The sequence below is a fragment of the Penicillium bovifimosum genome (assembly GCF_028826915.1).
Source record: "Penicillium bovifimosum strain IBT 22155 chromosome Unknown utg000006l_segment0_segment0, whole genome shotgun sequence".
Lineage (NCBI taxonomy): Eukaryota > Fungi > Ascomycota > Eurotiomycetes > Eurotiales > Aspergillaceae > Penicillium > Penicillium bovifimosum.
The window spans coordinates 1,718,776-1,742,829 of record NW_026622715.1 but is presented as its reverse complement, the minus strand read 5'-3'; the positions used below and the strand labels follow the sequence as shown (position 1 = coordinate 1,742,829).

General features: G+C 51.2%; 11 protein-coding genes across 11 annotated transcripts; 3 read left to right on the top strand and 8 right to left on the bottom strand.

Annotated features, from left to right (window-relative positions):
• Positions 1-198: 198 nt before the first annotated feature.
• On the top strand, positions 199-4,468 carry N7515_008306 (putative protein kinase; the record flags this gene model as incomplete). Its single annotated transcript, XM_056669050.1, has 2 exons — positions 199-533; positions 595-4,468. 2 exons carry the CDS (start codon positions 199-201, stop codon positions 4,466-4,468), a joined length of 4,209 nt encoding a protein of 1,402 aa, XP_056518880.1.
• Positions 4,469-5,000: 532 nt separating this feature from the next.
• Positions 5,001-6,336, top strand: N7515_008305 (endoplasmic reticulum-Golgi intermediate compartment family protein; the record flags this gene model as incomplete). Its single annotated transcript, XM_056669049.1, has 3 exons — positions 5,001-5,073; positions 5,128-5,703; positions 5,828-6,336. 3 exons carry the CDS (start codon positions 5,001-5,003, stop codon positions 6,334-6,336), a joined length of 1,158 nt encoding a protein of 385 aa, XP_056518879.1.
• Positions 6,337-6,463: 127 nt separating this feature from the next.
• On the bottom strand, positions 6,464-8,535 carry N7515_008304 (uncharacterized protein; the record flags this gene model as incomplete). Its single annotated transcript, XM_056669048.1, has 3 exons — positions 6,464-7,657; positions 7,713-8,417; positions 8,479-8,535. The coding sequence occupies 3 exons, from the start codon at positions 8,533-8,535 to the stop codon at positions 6,464-6,466; spliced, it is 1,956 nt and encodes a 651-aa protein (XP_056518878.1).
• Positions 8,536-9,175: 640 nt separating this feature from the next.
• On the bottom strand, positions 9,176-10,237 carry N7515_008303 (RNA polymerase III-inhibiting protein MAF1; the record flags this gene model as incomplete). The annotated part of the gene is made up of 2 exons (XM_056669047.1): positions 9,176-10,165; positions 10,232-10,237. 2 exons carry the CDS (start codon positions 10,235-10,237, stop codon positions 9,176-9,178), a joined length of 996 nt encoding a protein of 331 aa, XP_056518877.1.
• Positions 10,238-10,836: 599 nt separating this feature from the next.
• On the bottom strand, positions 10,837-11,644 carry N7515_008302 (AP-1 complex subunit sigma; the record flags this gene model as incomplete). Its single annotated transcript, XM_056669046.1, has 4 exons — positions 10,837-10,869; positions 11,019-11,483; positions 11,547-11,580; positions 11,634-11,644. The coding sequence occupies 4 exons, from the start codon at positions 11,642-11,644 to the stop codon at positions 10,837-10,839; spliced, it is 543 nt and encodes a 180-aa protein (XP_056518876.1).
• Positions 11,645-12,694: 1,050 nt separating this feature from the next.
• N7515_008301 (MARVEL domain-containing protein) lies at positions 12,695-13,350 on the bottom strand (the record flags this gene model as incomplete). The annotated part of the gene is made up of 3 exons (XM_056669045.1): positions 12,695-12,907; positions 12,988-13,254; positions 13,309-13,350. The coding sequence occupies 3 exons, from the start codon at positions 13,348-13,350 to the stop codon at positions 12,695-12,697; spliced, it is 522 nt and encodes a 173-aa protein (XP_056518875.1).
• A 1,860-nt stretch (positions 13,351-15,210) lies between these two features.
• Positions 15,211-16,051, bottom strand: N7515_008300 (uncharacterized protein; the record flags this gene model as incomplete). The annotated part of the gene is made up of 2 exons (XM_056669044.1): positions 15,211-15,461; positions 15,520-16,051. The coding sequence occupies 2 exons, from the start codon at positions 16,049-16,051 to the stop codon at positions 15,211-15,213; spliced, it is 783 nt and encodes a 260-aa protein (XP_056518874.1).
• Positions 16,052-17,692: 1,641 nt separating this feature from the next.
• N7515_008299 (uncharacterized protein) lies at positions 17,693-18,592 on the bottom strand (the record flags this gene model as incomplete). The annotated part of the gene is made up of 1 exon (XM_056669043.1): positions 17,693-18,592. One exon carries the CDS (start codon positions 18,590-18,592, stop codon positions 17,693-17,695), a length of 900 nt encoding a protein of 299 aa, XP_056518873.1.
• A 1,515-nt stretch (positions 18,593-20,107) lies between these two features.
• N7515_008298 (MSF1 domain protein) lies at positions 20,108-20,896 on the bottom strand (the record flags this gene model as incomplete). The annotated part of the gene is made up of 1 exon (XM_056669042.1): positions 20,108-20,896. The coding sequence occupies one exon, from the start codon at positions 20,894-20,896 to the stop codon at positions 20,108-20,110; it is 789 nt and encodes a 262-aa protein (XP_056518872.1).
• Positions 20,897-21,543: 647 nt separating this feature from the next.
• Positions 21,544-22,008, top strand: N7515_008297 (GFA family protein; the record flags this gene model as incomplete). Its single annotated transcript, XM_056669041.1, has 1 exon — positions 21,544-22,008. The coding sequence occupies one exon, from the start codon at positions 21,544-21,546 to the stop codon at positions 22,006-22,008; it is 465 nt and encodes a 154-aa protein (XP_056518871.1).
• Positions 22,009-22,298: 290 nt separating this feature from the next.
• On the bottom strand, positions 22,299-23,162 carry N7515_008296 (SDR family NAD(P)-dependent oxidoreductase; the record flags this gene model as incomplete). The annotated part of the gene is made up of 2 exons (XM_056669040.1): positions 22,299-22,618; positions 22,697-23,162. The coding sequence occupies 2 exons, from the start codon at positions 23,160-23,162 to the stop codon at positions 22,299-22,301; spliced, it is 786 nt and encodes a 261-aa protein (XP_056518870.1).
• Positions 23,163-24,054: the final 892 nt, after the last annotated feature.

The following is a 24,054-nucleotide window of genomic DNA, read 5'->3' as shown; positions in this document are numbered from 1 at the left end:
CATTTCAACTCGCAATGGAACGATAGTTGCTGTGAAGAGTCGCGCGACGGTGCTCATATATTATTTTGTTTGAGACCTCGTACTTCTCCTTAATGCAATTGCGATATCTCTGGCACGGTCCAGTTCTCTCCTATTTGGATTTGACCACTTCACTCAAAGAGACAAAAAAAAAAAAAAGACACGAAAGGGTCCTAAACAATGCCGACCATGCCACAGTCACTGGGGAGGGGTCAAAGGTCCGAACGCGCGCAGGCATACACTCCTTCCAACGAGGATTCGGGCTCCGGAGGTAACTTGAATGCACGGGAAGGTGCAGCTCTTGATATTGACAGTACAATAGCAGAAGCTCCGGTCCGTCGACGTTTACAAAAGTCAGCCTCGACTAATTTTGCCTCAACCAATACAAATACCAATTTCGACACTTCGAATGGGATTGCCGGACCGCGCGCGGGTGGGATGAATAGGAGACGACTTTCGATTCGGGATCAACGAGTGCCTCAGGGGCCACGACCACAAGAGACCTCTCGTTGGAGGTATGTCTATGATTCCGCACAAAGACGTGACTATTGAATTTGGACTGATTGAATTGTCTAGCAAACCCGCCCCGTACCTTCACTCTGGAAATTCGTCCATTGATTCCACAATCGATTCCTCCAAACACTTCAACCTCCGATCTACGAGCGTGGGGAACCTGGCAAAGGCCGATGGCAATAATACAGAACAGACGGACTTTTTGGCGCCGATCAATTTCGACGATTTTCATAATAGCATCATGGCCGAGCCTAGTTTGAACCACTTCCCCATGCCCGGGAATGGCAGTTCGGGGGAGAACCGTGAAGCGGGTGCTGCGGTCAACCCCTGGGAATCCAACAACTACACAGCCAACGCGTCGGAACGTACACGGGGTCCTTCTGGTCGACGAAAGAGCGAAGTGCAACGTCCAAACAGTCAGGCCGCTCCAGGTCTAGCAGCGTCATCGGTGAATACCACCAATTCCCGCGCTCGTCGCCAGAGCTTAGCCCAGCCCGCTGCCGGAACTGCTTCGAGGGCCTCACGTAAATCTATCAGCTCTGGAGCATTTGCACCTACAAATGCTTCGGCCAGACGCGCCAGTTTGAGTGCCCGCAAAGTCAGCACTGATGTCGGTTCGACAAATAACCTTCTTCGTCCTGCTCTGCCAGAGTCTGATGCGAAAGTCCCATCTTCTGTTCGAAGTCTCAAGGCAAAGTCGTTCCAGCCCAGCCCGCGGGAACCCCGTGGTCCGTTTTTGACTGCCGCCGGGGTGATTGACCACACACGAAGCAATTCCACCAACGCTGTGCGGACCCCGGTCCGGAACGCTTCAGGTGCCGTGGGTACTCCTTTGTCGAACTCTAAGCGGGCTTCTGTTATGCCACCACATGCCACTGGGCTTGGAGCTCGAACGATCAGCCCTACCGATGCACGACGCGCCAAGCGAATATCAATGGCCCCTCCTCCAATGCCACACACACCTCCCACCCAAACCGAACCTCTTCCCGTTCGTCCTCTATCTTCAACACAGTCCCCGTCTCAAATCCCGAGGAAAAGCACCACACCTTCATCCAACCGAACCACGCCTGATCCGAATCGCAAGTCTTACAGCTCGGGGTTGTCTGTTTCATCAAGCACCAGCTATAATTCGGTGCGAAACTCTGGAAGCTCTCTGCAAAACCGCCTGTCTCAGAACCTTTCTTCATCCCGACTTCCGACACCAAAACCGCGCACTGAGCAAACAAGCTCCAATGGAGAAGAGGTCCCACCGGTGCCTGCGATTCCTAAAGCATACGAATCGCCAAAAGGTGAATTTGATGCACCTGTTTTCCCCGCGCCCCGGAAGTCGAGTATCCCTACGGATCTAAGTCTCTTGAAAATTCAAGATCCCGACTCTGACACGCACAACCCTGTTGACCCTACCGAAACGAAAGCACCTGAACCGCGATCACGAACTTCAACTGTCCTAGGTGGACGAAAGGGCTTGCAGCCTTTGAAATTACCCCCGCTCAATCTGCTCCCTCTGGGCACACCAATGGCGGCCAAAATTGAGGCACTCAAGGACCGAGATGAGGAGCGCCAGATTTACACACCCTCCAATCAAGTCACTTCAAAGACACCCAGTACCCCGATGACAGCATCCAAGGCGAATTTCTGGTCCCGCGATGAAGACGCCCAAGCGCCTCAAGCGCGCAGCAGCACCTCACACTTTGCTGTCAGTTCGTCAACTGCCGCATTGAGAGCTTCTAGCAGCACCAGCGCCTTTGAGGCGTTCGAAACGCCAAGCGCAACGCGCAACATCTCTCCCTACGCGTCTTACACTTTGCCCAAGAGCGGTGCCGAGCTCAACCACCTGCGTCACCAGGCCAGCGCGGATTACTCCAACCGGACGCAAAACCACAAGTTGACCGGTCCCCGGCCTCAGACACAAAGTGCCATGTTCACTCCCGCTCCGGAACGACTCAGTCAGATCTCGACGCCCTCCGAGTCTGAGAGTGTTACTGCTGGCTCCTCCCTTCGGGATCGGCTCAAGGTCGCACGCCTCCGCAGCAACTCGAGGACACAGAAGGAGGCCGACACCGATCCAGCCAAGTACGACAATATGCCGCCACCCAAACTTCCAGCTTCTGCGACATGGAGCAATTTGTCTACGATCAGCTCCACGAGCCCTAACCTCAAGTCAGCGTATCTCAATCCTCGCCGGCAGTCTTCTGTTTCTGGTGCAACCAATTCGGCGGCTCGGAAGCCGAGTGTCAGCAGCGAGAAGAGTCTGACGCTGGAACCGACTCCGTCCAATGAGTCGATTGAAAGTGATCGCTCTAGACGCTCGCAGAGCACATACATTTCCCCGGTTCACAAGATGATCAATAATGCTCGATCAAGCGTTGCTGCTGCTCCACGGTCTACTGACGGCACTGTCGATCCCGATGTGGCGATTGCAGACGAAGAGATGAAACGACTTGGCGCTAAACGCAAAGACTTTGAAAAGGCAGCACGTGTGCTAGACGACTTACGTCGCAAGGCTGGCCCCAAGGACCGTGTGAGTCCCGCCCAAGCCTTGAAGATGGCGGATTTGAACATCTTTGAACGGGGCGAAATTATCGACTATCGGGAGATCTACTTCTGCGGCACTCAGACCGCTAAGAAGCACGTTGGGGACCTCCACTCCGGTGCGGCCAACTTCGGTTATGATGATGACCGTGGGGATTATAATATTGTCATTGGTGACCACCTGGCTTACCGCTACGAGGTCGTCGATGTTCTGGGTAAAGGCAGTTTTGGCCAGGTTGTGCGATGTGTGGACCACAAGACCGGGTACCTGGTTGCGATCAAAATCATCCGGAATAAGAAGCGGTTCCATCAGCAAGCCTTGATTGAGGTCAACCTTCTGCAGAAGTTGAAGGAGTGGGATCCTCATGGCAAGCACAGCGTGGTCAACTTCACGCAAAGCTTCTACTTCCGTGGTCATTTGTGCATTTCGACTGAACTTCTTGGAATGAACCTCTACGAATTCATCAAGGCTCACGAGTTCCGAGGCTTCTCGCTGAAGCTGATTCGTGTGTTCACCAAGCAGATGTTGAGCAGTCTTGTTCTGTTGCATGCGAAGAAGGTTATTCACTGCGACTTGAAGCCGGAGAATATCCTTCTTGTCCACCCCTTGAATTCCGAAATTCGAGTCATCGATTTTGGTTCCAGTTGTTTTGAGAATGAGAAGGTATACACTTATATCCAGAGTCGCTTTTACCGTTCGCCCGAGGTCATCCTCGGAATGTCGTACGGCATGCCGATCGACATGTGGAGTTTGGGCTGCATTTTGGCGGAGCTGTTCACTGGCTACCCCATCTTCCCTGGAGAGAATGAGCAGGAACAGCTTGCGTGCATCATGGAAGTCTTTGGTCCTCCCGAAAAGCACCTGATTGAGAAGAGCTCGCGCAAGAAGCTGTTCTTTGATTCCCTTGGCAAGCCGCGTTTGACCGTTTCCTCCAAGGGACGTCGCCGTCGCCCCAGCTCGAAGGACCTCCGACAAGCTCTGAAATGTGACGACGACGCCTTCCTCGACTTTATCTCACGCTGTCTCCGCTGGGACCCGGCGCGACGACTTACGCCCCACGACGCGTTGAAGCATGAGTTCATTACCGGTGTCAAAGCTCCCCGGCGAATGTACGCCACCCAGTCGCCCTCCAAGCGAGCCGCCACAGCCGCTCGTCCTCTTCCCGATCCTCCGGGCTCCACGTTGAAGAGCGGATTTATCCGTAGTCGTGATGTCTCGGGCAATTCCCCAGTCAAGGGTACTGGCAAACGCCACTCGACCGTGAACGGTCCCCCGTCCAGCCCCGGCAAGCGCGGGTCGAACAATTCCACAGCTGCATCTGCACTTCCCCGTGTTTCAGCGCGGAGTATCAGCGGAAGACCCGACCTCGCTACTGCGGCGGCCGCGACAAGCCTGGTGAGTTAGGCCTGATTTGAACGCGGTCAGAGTGGATGCTAACGAGGCTGATAGAGGAAATGATGAATGTTTTGCTTATTGCTATGTCCCTGACACCCTGTAATACTATTCCTGTTTCCCTAATGTTCGTTGCATCGGGTGGTCCAGCATTTGGTTTGAGATGCCAATTCATGTTATACCCCCTTCCTGCATTTGCATTGCCATGATAGTCTTATACCTTTTATCTTTCATGCATTTTCCTACCCTATGTGGTTGTTGTACATTGTTATTGGCGTCGAGTTCAACTCAGTTCATGCTCATGTAGAGCGATTTACGGCTGTGATTAATGGAATAATGTTATAAGAACAGTAACTAACTTATACAGTAGCTAACTAGATAACTATGTCTACGTAAATAAGAGAATGTAGTTACGCAGTAAAATACACAGTTAAAAGCTCTACCTAAGCCCTAAGGTAACCCGCATACTCCCCGGCAATCGGGCTACTTGGCCTCTTTATCTCTATTTACTCCACTTCTCCAACCACCCTTCAATGGCACAACAATGAACTCCAAGCTCGACGACGACGCCTTTGGCGAGTCCAGTCTAGCTGGCCTAAAGACCTTCGATGCCTTCCGTACGTCACTTACATTTACCCAATCTTCCAACCCCAATACTAACCAGATGAAAGCCAAAACAAAACCCTCCTACACAACCCCAACCCGAACAGGCGGCCAATGGACCGTCCTAATCCTCCTAATCAGCAGCCTATTCAGCTACAGCGAACTCCGAACCTGGCTACGGGGCAGTGAAAACTACCACTTCACAGTCGAAAAAGGCATCTCCCACACCCTCCAACTAAACCTCGACATGGTAATCCACATGCCCTGCGACCACCTCCGAATAAACATCCAAGACGCAGCGGGCGACCGCATCCTCGCCGACGAAATGCTCTCTCACGACGACACGAACTGGTCGCTCTGGTTGGCGAAGCGCAGTTCTGCACACGAGTACCAGACGCTCGACCATGAAGACGATGAAAGACTGGCGGAGCAGGAGGCGGATGTGCATGTTGGACATGTTCTTGGTGAGACACGGGGTGGACCGCGGAAGAGGTTTGCGAAGCCGCCGAAGATGCGCTGGGGGGATAAGGTTGATGCTTGTCGCATTTGGGGCAGTTTGGAGGGGAATAAGGTCCAGGGCGATTTTCATGTTACCGCCCGTGGTCATGGGTATAGGGAGAATGCGCCGCATCTTGATCATGGAGGTTTGTCTTCCCTTTCTTTCCTTGGATTGGACCTTGGATTGGAACTTGCGTTTGATCGGGGAAATATATGAATATGAAATACGGATTGGCAAATGGGATGGCTAATGGATATGCTATATGATAGCCTTCGACTTCTCACACATGATAACTGAACTCTCCTTCGGCCCTCACTACCCATCCCTGCTCAACCCGCTAGACAGGACAATCGCCGAAACAACAGACCACTACTACAAATACCAGTACTTCCTCTCCGTCGTGCCAACACTGTACTCTCGCGGCAAGAACGCGCTCGAAACATACACGCGCTCACTGGCGTCGACGGCTGCGCGCTATACGCGCAATACGGTCTTTACGAATCAGTATGCGGTGACCAGTCAGTCTGGAGCGATTCCGGAGTCGCCGATGGTTGTCCCCGGGATTTTCTTCAAGTATAATATCGAGCCGATTATGTTGTTGGTTAGTGAGGAAAGAGCCGGGTTTTTGTCGCTGCTTATTAGGGTTATTAATACTATTTCGGGGGTGTTGGTTACTGGGGGTTGGGTTTATCAGATTGTTACTTGGGTGGGTGGGTTTTGGGGGAGGAGGAGGAGGGTTAGTGAGGGTTATTTGACGGGGAAGAGTTCTTTGGATTGATTGTTTTGATTTACTTGTATGTTGTTCGATCTACATGGACGGAGTTCTCTGCATAAGTTCTTCATTGGTAACTCGTGAGTTGGACCTGGTATATCGAAACATCCGGTAAATCCTAAGTAAGAACTGGCTACACCTCAAAGATCTCCCCCATACCAACACCAGCACCCTCAGCACCAGCCCGACTATCAACCAGATCCAGTCGCCAACCATTCCAATCCCTCAGCTTACTCTTAATATCCCGCATCCACTCAACCCTCTTCCTCCCCTCCTCCTCAGCCTGCGCACGCGCAAACGCCTCCTCATCGAACTCATCATCAAGATTCTCCTCAGACACAAGCTCCAGACTCCCCCTTGTTCCAGGCGGGTTCGACGATCCAGCCCTCGCACGACTCCCAGCCGCCCCCGTAAACGCCGCTAACCCACTAGACAGTACAGTAGAGAAAGACGAGTGCTGCGGCTGGCCCATGCTGCGGCGACGGGCGTGGTCCGGGCGACCACCGACGAGATCGACGTCGTCGAAAGCATTAGCTGCGTCGGAGCCAGGACTGGTCTCGTCAGGGTAGTGTGCCAGTTCCTGGCGCTTCTCTTGCCAGACGCCGCGACGTAGATCGAAGACTTCGCCTTCGAGCTCGCGGATGCGACGCTCGAGACGCTGGCGTTCCTCGTCTTCGAGTTCGTCGATGGCGTCGTCGTCTGCGCCGCCGGTTGTTTGGCGGGTGCGGAGACGGTCGCTTTCTTCGCGGAGACGGAGGTTCTCGTTTTCGATGCTGGCGATCTTTTTGCGCATGATGGCGAGTTCTTTTTCCGATTTCTCGCTTTCGCGGAGTCGGGTTTGGTGGCGGGTTTCGGTTTCTTTGTGTAGGTTGGCCATGGCTTGGAGTTTTTTGTCGAGGGTTTCGATCTTCTTGTCGGATTCGCTCTTTTCGGTTTTGGATTCTTCGAGTGAGCGCTGCAGGGATTTGATTAGGGTTTCGGTGGATGTTTTGTCGACGCCTTCTTTGACTGCTTTATCGGACGCTCGCGTTAACGCTGCTTTTGTGTCTGACAGTTCACGTTGGGTCTTTTCTAGCGATGCTTGGGTTTTTGAGACTTTCTCCTCGAGCGCTGCGACCTGGGCCGAGTGCGCTTCATTTGAGGATGTTTGGGAGGTGGCCTGGGCTCGTAGATTCGAGATCTCCAATTCCATTGACTCGATCGTAGCCGACTTCGACTCGAGCTGACGAACGAGATCTGCTGGCGGTGATTCTGTCGTACTCGTGTTTCGATGTGACCGGGTCTGGAGCTGTGCATTCTGTCTCTGCAGGGAAGCAATTTCCTCTTTCTATTCCGCAGATTAGCATCAACCAACGAGTATCGGAAATAACAGTGATGCATACCAACGAATCAATACTTGCAATCTTCTCCTCCGCCTTCTTCAACTGCTCCCTCAACTCCGCACTATCAACACTCGCCTCCCGCAAATCCTCAACCTGCTCCTCCGTCTTGCGCCAGCGCGTCGTCGCATCAGAAAGCTCCTTCTCCAACCGCTTATTGTCCTTCTCCAGTTCCTCAATCTTGGTCGACTGTTTCCGGAACACTTCATGAACCGAGTCCCCGTCCCCAGTTAAGGGCGGTAATGACTGCGCGGGGGACTTGACCGTAGTAGACGGAGAGGGCGACACGCTGCCCTGTGACACGGATGTCTTACGGAACGAAGACGAGCGCATCTTCGACTGAATCGATAGCGAAGGTTGTCGGCCGTGGCTGCCGCGGCCTGTGTCAGGTCGGACTGGCAGCGGCTCGGCGTCTGGACCGGGAGATGTGGGCGCTGGAGGCATCGGTTCGGTCGGAGACTCGACTTGTGCATCAGTCGGTTGCGATTGCGGTTCTTCTACTTCGTCTGGCTGGGCCGGGGCTGTGGCTTCGGGTTCAGCGGCTGGCTCATCCTGCTTATCCTCTGCGGGGGTCTCGGTCGACGATTCGGCACCTGGGATATCCTCGGCGCTTTCTGTGCGTTCTGTCTCTTTGGTGGCTTCGTCCTTGGTGTCTGTTCCAGCTGTGGAGGTCTTCTTGGCTTTCTTCTTCTTCTGGAGTTGGGCAACCTAGAAACAACGCGGGTTAGCGACCAAAACAATGCCTATCAGTCACTCCTGGGGTGCTTACCCGTTTCTTGGCTGCTGCTAGCTTCTCAGCTTTAATGCGCTCCTCATCGTCAGCCATGATGAATGTCTGATTTTGTAGGATCTTCAATAAGTGGAGGAGATGGAGTGGAAGGGAGTGGACAGCTTTCCCCAATGCACGGACCACGTGGCTGATCTATGTCCGATGTACAAAGCCACCCGTGGGCGTCGACGGATATTAGGAAGCAATAACCTACGACATTAACTACGGCTTGTTAAAGGATCCATGGGGAATTAATTCCCAAGTCTTCCCGTGTTGCAGATGCCTATGTTGGCCTTGCAGAGTGTTGGTAGTATATACATTCCTGGAGTATGAGACAAGGATAGTACTGATGATTTGACGCAGGCTGCTTTGTTTAGCGTTACTGACTCCCGACACTCCGTTTAAGCCCAAGATTATCCTTATTCCTTTGACAGATGAGATATATGACGTGCAAATGAAAGAATAACGTAAGTAATATTAGGGAGTAAGTCACAAAAGCCGAGGGCATCATATCAGTCTTCTCCATCAACACCCCAAGGACCGAAAAAGAATGCAAGTTGATTGCGCCAGTCGAAAAAAAAAGAGCCCAACACCTCCGGCTGGGTAAACATGCCCGGTCAACAGGTCAAAAGGAAGACAATCAAGAAGAGACGTAAAAAAAGCAGGAGAAAAGCACACAAGAAAGAAATATCCGCTCTTAAACCTCCATTGAGTCCGCAATTTCCTCACTCATCGCCCGCACTTCCCGGCGCATCGACGGCAGAGTTTCGTCATCATCACTGATGACATAAGTATCATACTCCGCCGCCGTAGACCGAATCGTCTTCGGAGGGCGATCCATCTCGTCTTCACTGGAACTTCTGACGAGCGATGACCTCGCGCGTTCTCCGAACCAGTACTTAGAACGCTTGCTGGAGCTGAGGTCCGGCGTGAGGTATCCATCGTCGAAGGTGCGTTTCCCAGTAGGCGTAGTCGCGAACTCATCCGGAGTATGGCTCAGGATGGGGATCGCACGCAGGAAAATGTAGCACACGCGTTTGCGTATTGGGTTGAAGAAGAAGTAGTGCAAACTCCAAATGGCGCCGTCATCGGCATCGGATGGGACCTCTTCAGGGGAGTACGAGTAGATTGAACACTCCTTGAGTGACATGTGTTCATCTATCGTCTTCCACACGCGGGGACCCCACCCAGACGATGATGTGCCAGTGTATGACCCTGAGAGCGTCGCAGGCGAGGCGGGGGACAAACTGATATTCTCGCGCGGGCGCAGGTTGAGCAGTGTTGAATCAACGGTATTCATGACGCGCTGCAGATTACGCTCGCGATGGAAGTCACTCGGTCGCAGGACATGTGAGAAATCGTAATCCGGGTGGCTTGCGTTCAAGGTCGCGATCAGATAAGCAAATGTCCTTCGACTTGAATGGTCGCTCAGGGGTCCGAACGGGCTAGAACGCGATAGATTCAGTGACTCGGCTGCATCATGCGCGTTTGGGGGCGAAAGCGAAGCCGAAAATCGAAGCACTGATTCATATTGAGCCTCGAGAGACTGTTCGATGTGATTGTAGAGTTTCCGATCGGAGCGTGCTGCCTTGGTGGTATAAATGTCACATCCGCCGACTATGTGACAGTCGGCGGTGTCGAAATTCAGAGAACTCGTCACGTCCTCGAACTCTGGAAGTGGAAGAAACTATATGGCGACGGAGGTGAGCACAATGATAGAATCCCATGTTGGAGCGGCAACCGCTTCGTTTACCTTCATCTTGTCATTCAACCGGGGTAGTGGAGACCGCGAGATAAGGCGATAAGCGCCTGATGACGTGTTATGGCTTGTGAGTTGTGAGTCGAGGCGACTCAGGCGAGACTCTCCTGAAATGCGAGAGACTTGCGCCAAAGAGGGGTGTTCCGACGGGCGATTGAGCCGGTCAACTGCGACAAAGTCGTCTTTAAGTGGACCCGCTGACGAAACCGGGGTAAAGGGGGTGATAGCCACAAGAACTACTCCAACAAATAACAAGTCTTATACCAAGTTGATACCAGCAATTGGCAGACCAAATGAAGGGAATATATGATGGGAAGGAAGCGAGAGCAGGGAGGGCGTTGCCGGATATGTCTTGCGTGATGATGGCTGAGAGGGGAATCCGGAAATAGTCACGTGAAGGGAACTGGTCCAGTGAGAACGCGCACTGACCTCACGAGCAGCAGCCCAACCATGGAAGGGCCAAGTCACAGGCCAACGTGGGCCAAATTGCGTTCAACATCCTCCGTGTCCTGTGAAAATGAAGAAAAAGTTGTATTGATTAGTATGCTCCTATGTATATTGTAACGCCCCGAAACCAAATAGAATCCTGTTTGCTTGAGTTACATGATCTTGGTGACCACGTCATCCTCAACCTGGGGAATAATTAGCCTGGCTGACACTTTGCCATGGCTGGGGAAAGGGCAAGGGGAAAGGGGAATGAAATGGGGACGAAGACATATGAACAAAGGATAGGAAAGGATAATACAATCCTCAAGAGATGATAGTAAACGATCAAACTCACCTCCATATCTTCCAAACTGTCCTGCTGGCTGATACAGCGAAGAACATTCTTCTTGCTCGTCTCCTGCATTTCCCCCGCAATCAATAACTCATCGAGAATGAAGTATGCTTTCTGGAAATTGAAAATGATGTCCAACTCGCAGACATTGCCGTAGTATTTGTCCATCTGTTCGACGTAGCGGTGCACAATCTCGAGGGTGATCAATTCATTATCGGTCGAGGCACAGCCAGCGATGAAAAAGAGGGAAGCGTATCGACGGTAGACAACTTTGGAGTCTAGAAGGAACAGAGATCTGTCAGTCCGAGGTCTAGTTGGCGAAAGGGGGTTCGTGCGGGGGAAATAGCCACCTTTGTATTCGAGGAAATTGCACATCCGCGTCCGACGGGATAGCACCAGCTGAGTTACATCCTTGATGATCTTGGCCTTCTCCTTGGGGGAGAGGGTGGTGAACCATTTGGCGAGACGCTAGGGAGATGTGGTCAGTTGGCTTCAGCCAGACGGGGTAGCTGGGTGGGTGACGAGACATACCACTTTCCCCTGCCGGGAGAGCAGAATCAAGTAGCTGGTAGCGGATTAGCCATTTGTTGCAATTGGGTCACAGTAGGGAGGTCTTACTGGACAGGCATTATGGATGGAGATGTGAAGTGAAGAAATGGGGAAAGTTGTCGGGGTGGAAGCTCTGGAGAAATCTTTTGGGTGGAGCGGAGGGGAGTTTTGCCCCGCTTAGCCCTAGCTTGACAGCACTAACGTGGAGATTGAAGATGAATAGAATATGAAAGGAGTATTGTTGTGTCAGAGAGGATATCGAGAACGAGAAGGTTTGTCCGTCGGTATTGTTCTTGCGCACGGGGCTTAGATGAGTCAACCCTCGCCTTCATGACCTCACAGAGCTGACGGGAGGGTAGCTGTAGGTAGCTACATACATTAACTTCGGAATTTGTACCTGAAGACTTACATTCGGTCTAGGTTATCAGTTGTGCGTACGCTACACTTATGTATCGGGGTCAGTGTAAATTTCCATACGGTCGGAATCCTCTCAATGGTCGATGTCTGTATCTATGTACGTGGGACTATATATAGATGCAGCCGCATGCGAGTCTGCATTTCCAAACGAACGAGTCTGCTAGGTAGGTATATGTACCTATAGGTTGTATTGGAATAGACCCATAGGTAATCTACCTACCACAAAGAATAACTACCTATCACTGGAGCCCGTAAGGTCCATAGAATGCAATTAGCCTACAACAGAGCCCTCGAACAAGGAGCCTATCAACTATAACATCCCAAGGACCGAGTATCCAACCGTCAACGCCAGACCAAAGTCCAGGCAACCAAAACATATTATTAATAAAATAGGTAAGAGCACATTATCCAAGTATCTCCCTCATGGCCGAGCAGAGATATAAAATAGGCAGAGCATTCCGCGTCGAATCATTGCAGCCATGAGACTCATGGAAGACATCAATCAGAACCCAAGCCCCAATAGAATACATAAACGCCCCCCGACCCCACCTGACAACCTCCTCTCCAACGCCATTAACCAGATTCAGAACCAGTAGTTGTCCAAAATTACCAGGTAGCACATGTAACCACGGATAAGGAGCGATAGGTTCGAAGCTCAGAGAAAGCCCCAGCCATCCTCCCTACCCTTTTATGTCTTCCCAACAAACAGGCATTTAGACCTGAGTCATGTTGGGTCCACGACGGGTACTGCCAGTGCGGCTGCGCATGTTCACATTGGCAGAACGGGACATGAGGACCGAGACAATGACAGAAGCCATGTAGCCGGCCCAACCGAACCAGAGGAACGCAGTGGAAGCCTGGGCCTCGCGGCAGCGCTTGGTCATGTTGTGGGAGCCGTTGGTAATCTCATTGTGTCGGAGGTAACTCTGCGACAAGTCAGCATTACATATCCATATGAATTGCGTGTAGAACTATGGGTATTTGCAGAATAGCTTCAGAAACATACCCGGTTGGTGCAGGAGTGGGACTCGAGCCTGGCGGCGAGGGCGATAGCCGCGCAGAAGAAGAAGATGCAGTTCAATGCATCGAGGACGATCATGATGATCGGGTGGCCGGCCCAGTCGAGGTTGAACGAGGCCGGGACGAGGTAGAACAATGTGAACATGGAGAAGACCGAGACGAAAATCGCGTAGTTCACTGTCGCTGGGTTGCCGGAGAATGCATCGGCGATCATGTTGCCGACCAGCGCCATGATGAGGAGAGACCATAGGAACTGGGGATTTAGTTAGCAAGTGGAAATATGCGCGGGTCTTTAATTGATGGTTACCTCCCAGGCTCTGAGGCCCAACTGCACACCCCTAAGAGCCATTCTGTAGCAGATGTAGGTGAGTGTATATAGATGTGTAGATGGCGAAGAGGGGGTTATCTAGGATAGATGCGCTAAGTGTCAGATAGAGCAAAGTACTAAAAGTACTGAATGCTGGGAAAAGCGAGGTTATAAATCGGAAGCTCCGGAGCTGATGATGATGCCCTAAAGACTAAAAGTCCTACGTCATGCATTCGGGATGTAGCGGCTCCCGTCGGTGTCATTGGACTGTTGAACTATGAAAGGTGCAGATGAAATCATGAACGTTGCATCTTGATCAATGATGAGTTCTTGACTGGTCGGCCTTTGAATTGAGTTGTCTGAGTTCTTGTTCTTGTGATGTTTGCAATGGGATGAGTCCTGTTGACTTTTTTGTTCTCTCTACAACATTCCAATTTTTCAGGTTCTCAAATGTCAGAATTTCTCAGAAATCTACATTCCTTGTCTATGTCTATCATTGCCTTTTGAGGATGATTCCCCTCCATTGACGGTTGATCGACAGTGTCCACATTTTGAAGACTACGGAGCAGGAACAGTGCAGTTGTGCAACGGACAACGGACAACGAGGTAGGACAATGGTTTCATAGGGAGCTGATTCGGAACACAATAAGATTGAATAGTGTAAAAGACAGAAGAGAGAGTTTTATCCTTCGACTTTAGCAAGCAGTTGAGTCATGGAAGAACTCATCTTTAGTGCATTATTCATAGTAAGAAACCAAGAAATCTAGATAGCATTATGTTCCATGTACCTGCATTGAAAAACTCACGTGCCCTACACTACAAAGTCGTATTCAAGAAGGCGGAGGCAAGGCAAGGGACATAATCTGTAGGTTCTAGGTAAGGTTGACAAAGCTGAGGTTTACTTGATGCAGGTACGACGTGCATGGCAGAGTAGCTTGAGATGGAACCCGAAAACATGGTATTGCGATGATGACAACTTGAGCTTCAGTGTGATTCGTGCTCTTGCATATATTTATCATACAACTGACTCCCTCCAGACCGTCTGAGCGGTTCGAACTTCAAAATGAGTATCTACGCTCCATGACCCATTGAAAGAAGATATAATCAATACTCCGAGACAAAATGCGGTATCAACGTCGAGTCTCGAGTCCCGAGCCCACGGCGATATAGGTGCGGTCTAAAATCCACACGAGAGTCAAAGAAAGCGCGGCGTGAATAGTGGTCGAGAAGGAAGACCATAATTTCACGCATTCAGTCAACTTCCGGGGGGTGGTGTGATGTATTTCGGATAGGAGCGGATAGGAGAGCTGCGACAGTGCAACTGACTGAAAGGAAGGGAGAGGTCGATCGCTCGAATGCCGTCTCGAGGGAGTCACCGCCCTTCTGAGCCATGTCAAGACGGAGTTTAAGAGGGCCGGCGCTCTTCTGAGCTAACAGGCTGGTTTATCAAGGAATGTCCAGAGGGGTGGTAGAGCTTGTTGAGATGGGCTGGCTTCGTTCGAGTCTGGGAGCCACCGAGCTCAGTACGGCGATCTCGGAGAGTAGTTTGGCGAACCACAAATGGGGAGCGACACGCATCGAACGCCAATGTTAATCTTCATGGGCACTTCCAATATCGAACCAATCCATCTCATGTTGCGCGGGAACCTCATGCATCAAGGCCACGGGCGCTGCGCCATAGAGGCAGCTTGTAGAATGCGATCGTATGAAAATAGGCGCCTGCCCAAGCGCGCTGTGTCTGACAATGCAATGTCGCTATGCCGTATCACGCAAGTCCAAGGCTGCGAGTCAGATGTCGAGGCATACCAGGGAGGCGGCAGCACATAACATATCAGACCACCCAGGGAGAGAGAGAAGAGAAAGACCGGAGGACGATCTCAGGACCGACCTGTACAGTCCCGATTAGTCCTGAGAGCCCTTGTTAGATCCGCTTGAAGGCGCCTGCACACAGACAAGCTCAACCGTTATATCATCTGGACTGTCCGGCGGTGCACTGTTGTAAGAAGGGGCACGACTGATGATGCCGACTGCGACTTGGGAGGCTTGTTTGCGGGCGTTCATTTGATCAAGGTACCAGACCTGCCAGGGCCAAGCGCCCGAGCCAGGCGGCATAATGGTGACGTTCTGGCCGGGGACTCGTTCTCTGGCGAAATCTAAGAGAAAGAAAGATCAGACAATGAATAGCAAATAAGAAAAGTACCATCGACATACCTTGCACTGGGATCGAAGCAACATCCAGAACGTATGGCGAACACCGAAGCGTCGGCGGCTTCATCAACATCTGGTTGAGAGTGACCTCGAGGGGTTTGGAATAATACTCGCCCGAGCGAGCAAGCTGATACATGCCATGCTTTAACGCAGTCTTGAGATCACTGGAACAATCCTCCCCCCAGATGCCATCACATCCATTGTTCGCTCCGGAAGGGGTACCTGTCAAATTGCCGACGCGGAGCCCAATCTCCGACGTGCGATTCGAGTCGACGGCTTTCATATTGATATTTCGAGTTTGATATCCCAGCCAGAACGCTGTCTTGGTCATAGGCCCATCGCCCTTTCCGGAAGGACTGGCATCGAAGCCGTAGTAGAGCGTAACGGGGTCCGGGAAGAGAGGCTTGAGATCGAATCGAACTGCGGTTTGAGCGAGCGTGTCGATGCATCCACTATTCCAGAACGAACAAAACTGAGCCGAAACAGTTTGTAACAAGAGGAAGAAAAGGCCCAGGGCGAGGGTGTTGAAAGACATTGCGAAAAGGTATAGGTGGTGTGTATTTTTGTTTTTTTTTTTCAAGAGCGACCGCGGAGGCCCTCAGAGTCAGGATGATCGAGATGACAGGAGGTGCAAGCTCATGGTCTGAGAGGGGAAGGTGAAGGATAATAAAAGGATTGAGTAATCTCTAGTGCTGATAAAAGGCTCATTGTCAACCTCACGGAAGTCAGGGAAACGGGTCCCCGCAATACCTACTAGGGGTTTCTTAGGGGACAAGAACGAGGCTAGTCTCGGTGAGAAAAGGGTGTGTGTGTCAAGACCAATCCCAGGGAATTAAGAAGAGAAATATGTCGATATGCCAATAATATGCCAATATGCCAAGGCAAAGTGGAAAGAGAAGGAGAATAGTTAGTGGTAACTGGTAAATAAAAGGGAACGTTCAACGTAGTGAGATAGGCTGAAGTGGTTGGAATCGAATTGTTGCATTCCCCATTTCTCCCATTCTACATACAGGCTCGGGTACCTGCGGGATACCTCAAAGGTACCTGATGCAGAGTAGTGGAGTACAGCAAGACACAAGTTCCCATAAGGTACCCCTTTTCTCTTTTGATTGGAATTCTTTCGCGCTAAACCAAGGGCCTCCGCACTACCAGAATGGGAAGTTATTGGCGACGATCACGATTCAGACAGGGCCAAGCAGGGTCCAGCCACTAATATGAGGTGAGGCATGCACACTGTGGGATGTTTCTCTACGGCGTCAGTAGGACTAGTTGCATACTGTGTAGTAGTCACTGAAATTCATGTTGTACATCTAAATCGATGCACTTATTCTCATATCCTCTCCCCAACTCGGCTGATCAGGGTCTGCTTTTGCCGTTGAATCAGGCAGCTCCCATGATCGGTATGACCTCATCCTCATTCCAGACGTTTCAAAGGAATTTAGGGGCTTCCGTTGGCAACAACGTATGAGAACGGGATATGCAAGACCCCGGTACCCTAGATCAGTCCGTCGGAGCAGCGAGATTGCAATCCCTACGTGTGACTGGGACCTCCGATAGGTTCACAATTCTGTGTCTTCTGATGCACACAGAGAAACAGATGGGATCACTCAACGCTGGACATTCCGGTAGTATGTACGGTGTAGTAGAGGGTTCTGCGTCATTGGGAGAGGGTCCGAGACAACCTTGGGACTCTCTTATTGGTGATTCCATTCTCGGCACTGGGTTCATGGCTTTCAAGCCAAGGGTCCTTGGCTGATTTCGCTAGCGTGCTGGACGGAGTATCGCGAGACCAAACCCACTTGATCCGGCAAAGCTCCGGTTTACCCGTTACCCGGATTGTTCTTCTGTTGGATAATGCTGTGTACTGTTGTTACTACAATTGGTGTAAGTTAGATGAGAGAGTAATAGAATCGGTGATTCTGCTATTTTCAATGCTCGATAAGACACACAGATTACCATAGTTAACAGGCAGGAATAACCACGGTAAGGACGATAACGGTCCATGGGTGGACCAAGCACAATTGGCCGATATCCAGCCATCCACTTCCACTCAATCTTACCCGTCCGGCGTCTAGGTATGAATCCATGCCTAGGAAGGTACCAAAACAGGGAAACTATCTTGGGGTTTGACCTCACCGATAAACAAAATGACGATAAAGCACAATTGTTCGCGCAATCACTCGGTCTCATAATCATCCCACCAACCTGCCGGCCGGATGATCTGATGCACGCGATTTCGGATGACCGCCAGGGCCGAACAGATCGTATCGGCTTGTCTGTGCCAATCACCCGCACGTACCAGACACCTCTCACCAGCTTCGTGAATCACCCACATGGTTTCCATTTCATACTTCTGCGGCCCTTGAACCTGCAGATCTAGGCCATATCGCAGGATATACTCCTCAGCTGTCCGCGCCTTTATGACCGCCTTGAGAAGAGGAACAACTTGTCTCATATGCTGGAGGCACCATGCAGCATTGCCGGGTGTGGCATTCTTATGCCCCCAAACTGTGTCCATCGCAAGGGCATACCCTCTAAGGCTTTCCATGGCGTGATCGGCGAAGGGTAGCTCCATGTTCCACGGAAACGATCGGACTTGGAAGCGGTGCTCGATCCATGCTTCCCACATGTTGAGCTCCTCCGGCTTCATGCGGTCTCTGGAATGCTGCCTTGCTCTTTGCTTGGCGATGACACGTGTGGGTCTATCACTGATGTGCAGTTTGTGCCTAGTAACGATCATCTCTGCGATGGTCTCCATCTTATTTGCAGCAGTCTCCATATCATCCTCGTCAGTGGGGATATCGACATAAGAGAGGCTTCCCTCATTGTCGAGGATGTGAGCCACGTTGCCACCTGCTGTTCGGGCATTTGAACTGCTGGTCTGACCGCGGGCCGCGTTGCTACGGTTTGCCGTGGTGTCCGGGTTGCTGGCCCAACTGTTGCTGGAACGACCGCCGCTGGCGAGGCGGGTCTCGTCGACGAGGTCGGCCTCAGCGTGCGAATCACTGGCCCCCAGATCTAGGCCGGCAAGGTCGGCCAAGACTTCAGCCGCCGAATCCGAGTCGTTGGTATTCATGGCGAAGGGGATCGAACGTGTTGCGAGAGATGGTTAAGAGCGAAAGCTTTCTAACGATCTTATGTCAGAAGTTGAATGCAATGCTTGATCGTCAGGCCGATATAAACACACATACCCGACGGCGCGATTCTTTTTGCGGCGTACCAGGAACACAATTGACTACACCGAGTAGTTGCGCGGTTAGTGCCGTGGTGTGACCGGGTAGGAATCAGAAACAATTATCGAGAAGCGTTGTGGTTGATTCGTTTGAGGTGAGTATTTATCATTTGGTCTCCTGTGGCCGGTGTGATACGTACATGCGGCTCGCTGTGGTAGTGGCTGTCTTACGAGCCTCGACAATCTACATTCAATCCTCGCAATACGCAATACAGTCCAATTTCCCTTTTATCCATTCTGGTCTACTCGTCGCCGCAAGCCCGAACGCCGAGGGCCATTTCAGCGCCGGCACAACATGAACATAACGCCAAAGTAACGCTATAGTAACGAGAAGTGCCGTCTGACAATACGGCAGCTCCAATTCCTATGGCATTCGTATGTCTTTGGTATGCTGGCCAAGCGCAACGCCGAAGGCTCTTTAAGACCAAAACCACGTTAAATCAACGAAATAACGGGCAAGTGACCAGCTATGCTCCCACGGCTGTCATTCTACTACTGCAAGTATGTACGTATTGAAGCGTATTGTGTGATATTGCAGGCTTCTCACCTCAAAGCTACCACCAAAGGCTATGTCAACGCCAAAGCACCAGTGCGGACGGGAAAGTAACCAGCTATTCCCACGCCGAGGGTTCTAGCCACCTATTATATCTAGACCTAAGTCGTTCTGTTATGTTCGGATTACTGGCCGTTGAACACCTAAGGCTACCTACCGTGAGCCAAACTAGAAATCACCGAGAAGTGACAGTACATTGGAATTGGGCTTCTTCCTCTCCCATCCCTTGAAACAGAGACAAGATGAATGACTTGGTTGTGAACTAGGGATCGGTACATCTCTCAATCGGACACCATGTAGGTTTCACTGTCTTCTGTGAACTCTCTGCCTAAAAGATGTAGCAAACACCCACTACGTATACGGTACGTATCCACAGAGAGATTCAAACCCAACTAGTTGAAGACCTGAAAGGAAATGAAAACGAAGGTGAGTAAGGCAGAAAGTGCAAGGCACTGTATACGTAACTAGTGGGAAGCATCAAACCTGCCGAGTAAATCATTTTCGTCTGACAAGAAATGTGCATTTTCTGCTAAGAGAATGTCCAAAGAATAAATTGACCCATATCGTACAGTAATCCTCAAAGAGCGAGGTTATGGAGCTTCGTAAAGCACATTCCATATTCTCCAAAGGCCGAATTCCCCTTGTGCAAACAGATAAATGTACAGATCAGAAAGATTGTGGGAGATGTCCATGATAACCCTACACCAGAACTCCACGCTTGAATGAGAAACGCAATGCTGGGGAAATCACCCAGAAAAGAGAGACAATAAAGTAAAAGAAAAGACCAAAAACAAAGGCAAAGTCAATCAAGACTTGTCGTTGTCAATGGGACGGTCCTTGCCCTGCAGCCAAACACGCTTCCACGGGCCGTCACGGCCAAAAGCTGCCTCTCGGTCTTGGCGCATGCCGTCCAAGACGGCCACAACACCACCACTCCGCAGACGCTCAAGCACAATGTTCATGCCTTGCTTGCTCTTTAGCACGGCCTCCTTAGTTCGACTGACACCAATGAGCTCAATGGTTCGCTGTATGCCAGCAGTTGAGAGGGAGGAGAAGAAGCCTTTGCGCGGCTCTTCCTCTTCATGTTCGCCGGTATCCTGCCTCCTCTTCGCAAGCATCTTTCCCTGACCAAGTCGAGAGCGGAAGGTGACCGTAGTTTTGACACTGGTCTGTTCGGCATTCTTATCGGCAGCCAGACCATCAAGAGCCAAGCGGCCATCCTCAGATTGAAGGCGTTTGTATAATTGTTTCTCGACGACGCTCAGGATACCCGTCCACTCCATGTTGCGCGATTCCGTCTCCATCCAGCCCTCCCTGGCATCGACAATGGTCTTTTCGAGAATGTAGCTCTGGCCGGAACTGTCAGAGCCTCCCATGCCCTTGGGTAGCAGCTTCAGGATCCCAGAGGGGATTTTGGATTTCTTGAGGTGCAATCGAATGGTGTGCAGACGCTGGGTTGCTGGGTCGACATATCGGTCGATGACATCGGTCGTAAGGACGTGCTGAGAGTAGGGATTGGGATAGCGGAGGAAGTAGGCGAGGGAGACGGCGGGGAAGGAGTAGTCATAGGTGAACTGGTTTTCGAAGAACTTCATGATGGCATTCGGTTATTCATGTAGATGGATTGAGTGAGAGCTGAACGGAGAAGAGGTCGTCTGATCCAGTACTTTTTACGGGAAGGCGAGCAGATGCCAAAGTGGGGCCTGGAGGTCCGGATTAATACTGTTCCGACGGATACCCGAAGCCGACAATCACATGTGTCTCACGTGATCTGGGGAACCTACCGGGCCGCAATAAGACAGTTACACTCTCACTCTGTATGCAATTGAAGGTTCTAGAGCCATGAAGTGGATGTGAGGAGTAGTCAGCTTGCTCACTGAGGTGAATGGTGATAGCTTTGATAGAGGGGTTGGTAGGCTGAAAGGCACAGATAACTGCCCACCGCCTTCCGTTGGTATGCCGGGTAGCAGAACATCAATTGGCGCGTTTCATGGACAATGATGAAGTCATGAAGATACCTCCCAATATGACCATTTTAACCATTAGACCTGTCAATACCGTTCGCTGGCTAGCGAGAACCCATATCCTGACGGCCTCAAGGGGTTACTATAGACAGGTAGAATCCACAAGACAATTGAAGCGATCTACCCCAAGTGTAACCAAAACCTACCCCTCACCAACATCAAACCGACAACATCACACCAACCACCCACAACAACCAACCAACACAATCAAACCCACCATGGGAATGAAAGCCCGCTGCCAATGCGGCCAGATCCAATTCACAACGCCAACAGACAAGCCCCTAAAGATCTGGATATGTCACTGCACAGAATGCCAGCACCAAAGCTCATCCGCCTTTGGAATCTCCGCCACATTCCCCTACTTCGAGCTCCCCGAGTCAGTCTCCAGCCTGGTGGGCACCTATACTCGTCGCACGATCAAGGGCCGTGACATGGAGTGTCTTTTCTGCAAGAATTGTGGCGCACGTCTACTTCATCGCTTCCGGGATAGCGTGCCGGCGCCGGGCAAGCAGCCGGATTTCTCGGCTATTACCAATGTCAAGGGCGGTTGCTTGGAAGGGTTAAGTAAAGAGATGTTGCGGGGTGCGGGTCATATTTGGTGTCAGGAGGCTATTATCGATATTCCTGAGGGTGTGGAGAAATGGGATCAGGCGCCGCCGAAGCCGAATCCGTTGGTTACCTAGGTCTTTTGTTGTGGAGATGGAGCATGGAAAGCTGTTGGGGATTGGACTGGGGATTCTGGTCTCGGTAGCCGATTGCTCAGTATCTACGCGTTCGCGCGTGATTCATGTAAAGTTGTCCAGTTGGAATTATGCTCGTCGTAGCCAGTGGTCAGTGACTCAGTGAAATGTGCAAGGTGATTGTTTTTGTTATTTACATGATGCGCGGAAGTTTCTATGATACACGATGTGAAGTATGAGTATACAATTCCCAGCAAGCCCATGACCCGAGCCCAACAGCCCGATCTGGTAGCTCATCCAACAACAGAAGTCCAGCCATTGTCGATAGCAATCATCGCGCCGTTGATCTGGCTAGCGCCCTTTCCGTACGTCATGTTCACGCAGAAGCCAGCAACCTCATTCAAATCGACAGCAGGAGCCTTGATAGCCTCGAGAACAGTCCGTAACTTGTTGCAACCATCCTCATTCATGCCGGTCTTGAATGCATCGACAATGTTGGTCTCCATAGCACCCATCATCAAGGCATTACACTTGATGCCCAAGTTGCCGTAGTACGCAGCGGTGTTCTTAGTCAATCCGACCAGACCGTGCTTGCTAGCCGTATAAGCAGCGCCTAGAAACCAAATCAGTCTCAAATTCGGCCCACACACTCACTTATCTTAAGGAAAGAAGGGGGAAAAAAGAAACATACCACTAGCCCACCCAGCCTTGCCAGCAACAGAAACGACGTTAATGATACGTCCATCGGGCTTCTCCTGCGCCAGCATATTGCGAACAGCTAATTTACTCAACAAAGCCGGTGCAGTAAGATTAATCGCCATAACACGGTCCCAGATCTCCATGTCCATATCACCGACCGGATCAAAGCGATCCATGATACCGGCATTATTGACCAGGACATCGATCTTGCCAAATTCAGCAATGAGCGTATCAAACAGGCTCTCCACTTCGCTGGTCTGCGTGATGTCGGTCTTTATGGCTTTCAAAGGGCCCTTAGGTGACAGCTCGGCCGAGGTTTCCTGCAGACGTTCCTCGTTCACATCGCAGATGACCACGTTGGCGCCGGCTTCGAGGAAGTGGGCTGCGATTGCTTTGCCGAGACCGCCGCCGCCGCCGGTGACGAGGCATGTCTTTCCTGCGAGGATTTGCTCGGGCATTTTGTGTTGGGTATAGCGAAAGATTATGGTGTATGTGTATTTGGAAACTTTGGATGGTGCTGGCGTTTTGTTAAACATAAGAGGCCGACTAAATATTCTTCCATTTTGGCGACGGATGGCTCGCTATCCGTTTTCCGTTCGCTTGATGGTCTGAGACACAGTGGACATCCACTTTCGGATGTCCATACTGTCGGTTAGGGTGCCACTTTTTCTGGGGTACGCCGAGCCGCGAAGGACATCGGACCACTGGGGCGGTCGTTGCCGGGGTCGTATTGTTCGTATCGGGGATACGGGCTCCATTTAGATCTGGATTGTGATTATGATGGGTAACTTTGGGGATGAAGAGGCTACACAGCGCTGTAATCAATCAGAATCCTGGGAATGCTACATTGACATATCAAAGAAGGTAGATAATACACGCCAACTCCAAGTAGATATAAGCGTCATTATCAAGTCTGGAATCCATGGCCGTTGAAACTCAAAGTCGGAATACGGCTCTCCGGTAACCTATCGAACGGCCCGATGGCACCGGCAAAAAGTTGATGCGTCGTCCACTCGTCCTTGTTGTCACGTGCATGGCCGGAAGCATACGGTACGCAGTATATATCACGTCTGGCTTTCCCTCTTCACTCGGCAATTCATTTGCAGGAATGGAAGGAGTGATTGGTTGAATAATCTCGATTGGAAGCTCATAACTTCATGGGAGCACGAAAGCGCTTAGACTGCGAAAAGAGACGAATTCTGGCTGCTCTCTATCTGTCTATCAAATGGACAACGACTCAACGAGTGTCGTCAAGATTGGGGCTGGTATGTGAACGAAGTACCCACTAGCATTGACGTACAGAGGACGGAAGCCGAGGATGAATATGATGGAAGATTTTCGAGTCTGGGA